At 44.6% G+C, this 2,500-nt stretch overlaps 1 protein-coding gene across 4 annotated transcripts in view; it reads left to right on the forward strand.

Annotated features, from left to right (window-relative positions):
- Nucleotides 1-2,500, forward strand: part of LOC139424403 (transmembrane protease serine 6) — a 14,890-nt gene that overhangs the window by 4,427 nt on the left and 7,963 nt on the right. For all 4 annotated transcript variants that reach the window (XR_011635935.1, XM_071176177.1, XM_071176178.1 and 1 more), the window contains exons 5-7: nt 1,484-1,671; nt 1,803-1,844; nt 2,024-2,243. Coding sequence is in view for 3 of the 4 variants with exons in the window: in XM_071176177.1 (XP_071032278.1) it covers nt 1,484-1,671; nt 1,803-1,844; nt 2,024-2,243 (450 nt within the window). In the remaining variant the exon portion in view is untranslated. The remainder of the gene's footprint in view (nt 1-1,483; nt 1,672-1,802; nt 1,845-2,023; nt 2,244-2,500) is intronic.

A 2,500-nucleotide genomic window follows, 5' to 3' on the forward strand; every position in this document is an offset into this window, starting at 1 on the left:
CTTCTCAGAGTTCAAGTAACAGACACATCTCAACATCAACTGTTCAGAGGAGATTCTGTGAATCAGGCCTTCATGGTTGAATTGCTGCAAAGAAACCACAACTAAAGGACACCAATAATAAGAAGAGACTTGCTTGGGTCAAGAAACACGACCAATGGACATTAGACCAGTGGAAATCTGTCCTTCAGTCTGATGAGTCCAAATGTGAGATTTTTGGTTCCAACTACCGTGTTTTTGTGAGACGCAGAGGACGTGAGTAAATGATCTCCACATGTGTGGTTCCCACCGTGAAGCATAGAGGAGGAGGTGTGATTGAGTGGGGGTGCTTTGCTGGTGACACTGTCAGTGATTTATTTAGAATTCAAGGCAACCTTAACCAGCATGGCTACCACAGCATTCTGCAGCGATACGCCATCCCATCTGGTTTGCGCTTAGTTGGACGATCATTTGTTTTTCAACAGGACAATGACCCAACACACCTCCAGGTTGTATCAGGGCTATTTGACCAATGAGAAGAGTGATGGCGTGCCGCATCAGATGACCGGGCCTCTACAATCATCCAACCTCAACCTAATTGAGATGGTTTGGGATGAGCTGGACCGCAGAGTGAAGGAAAAGCAGCCAACTACTGCTCAGCATATCTGGGGAAATCCTTCATGACTGTTGTAAATGCAATCCAGCAGCATACCACCCTGCATCCCACTGCTGGCTTGCTTCTGAAGCTAAGCAGGGTTGGTCTAGGTCAGTCCCTAGATGGGAGACCAGATGCTGCTGGAAGTGGTGTTGGAGGGCCAGTAAGAGGCACTCTTTAACCCAGGTCAAAAAAAATATCCAAATGCCCCAGGGCAGTGATTGGGGACATTGCCCTGTAGGTTGCCATCTTTTGGATGCGACGTAAAATTGGTGTCTTGACTCTCTGTGGTCACTGAAGATCTCATGACACTTATTGTAAGAGTAGGGGTGTTAACCCTGGTGTCCTGGCTAAATTCCCAGGCCATCACGGTCACCTAATCATCCCCAGCTTCCAATTGGCTCATTCATCCCCCCTCCTCTCCCCTGTAACTATTCCCCAGGTTTTTGCTGTAAATGAGAATGTGTTCTCAGTCAACGTACCTGGTAAAATAATGATAAATTCCAGGTGACCACCTCATGAAGCTGGATGAGAGAATGCAAAGTGTTTGCAAAGCTGTCATCAAGGCAAAGGGTGGCTACTTTGAAGAATATAAAATATTTGTTTAACACTTTTTTGGTTACTACATGATTCCATATGTGTTATTTCATAGTTTGGATGTCTTCACTATTATTCTACAATGTAGAAAATAGTCAAAATAAAGAAAAACCCTTGAATGAGTAGGTGTATCCTAACTTTTGACTGGTCCTGTATTTTGATCTATAAAACATTCTTGCAATGCCCACACAAACTTTCTATCCAGCTGTTATCAGCTCATGGAACCACTGTGTCCCTGCTCCCTTGTTTCCCTAGGGAGGGAAGTGTGGTGGCACACTTCTGGCTGGTACTGTCAGTCCCCGACAGCCATGTTGGTAAGGTAACTATGGAGCGAGTCAGCAGCTGCATACACAGTCTACTAGGGGCCTACAGAGGGAGCGACAGAGAGGAGACTGCTAACTATGGAGAATATCTGTTGCATCTTCCCTCTTTCTCTATCACAGGTGAGCGGGAGAGGAATGTGGGGAAGGGACCTGTGTTTTTATTATTCTTTGTGTTTAGTTGATCGTTGTTTTATTTGTGCCTCATCGTGTTGTTTTTTTGTTTGTTTGTTTGTTTGTTTTTAACCCCTCAGAAACAGACCCCAAAGTTGTAGAACTTTTGAAAGCTTCATTTGGTATGATTTATTTGATCTTCACCTCACTTTCTGCATTATTTTAGAAGCTTTAATAAGTGATTGATCTATGTCAATTGTAGGTACACTTGAAATTAGTGAAGAGTGTTCATCTCTTCCTGTTGCTCTCTTTCTCTCTCCCACTTTCTCTCCCTCCTTCCTCCTCCCTGCCCCCTCCACAGACTGCTACAGGTACCAGGTGGTCAGCTCCAGCACAGCGGTGGCTATGAGGGGACCTAACACCCAGCGCTCGTCCTGCCTTTGGCACCTCAGGGCCCCGCAAGGCTCCAGCACCCAGAGTTTCAGACTGGAGCTGAGGATGGAGTGGCTGCTACCAGAGTGTAGAGATAGACTGGCTGTCTATGATGGTTTAACACCTACTGATACTCACCTCATCACCTCGTAAGTTTATAAATACATATAGAGCTATTGGATCTTAATTTGACCTGTATTCTCGCACCAAAATATTCCTGCAACAACAGGGTTTGAATGTTTGCTTGATTAGTTGTTAGGGTATCAGTTGACCAAAATTAGGCTACATGGAAAGTGCAATACTGTTAATATAATCGTGTGTTAGAGTTTTCAGGCAATTCATGTAAATCATGAAGCTCGTCTTCATTTCCTGAGGTGCGGGAAAATTCTTACCAACAAAACGTCAA

The sequence above is a fragment of the Oncorhynchus clarkii genome, chromosome 13 (assembly GCF_045791955.1).
Source record: "Oncorhynchus clarkii lewisi isolate Uvic-CL-2024 chromosome 13, UVic_Ocla_1.0, whole genome shotgun sequence".
In the NCBI taxonomy this organism is placed as follows: Eukaryota; Metazoa; Chordata; class Actinopteri; order Salmoniformes; family Salmonidae; genus Oncorhynchus; species Oncorhynchus clarkii.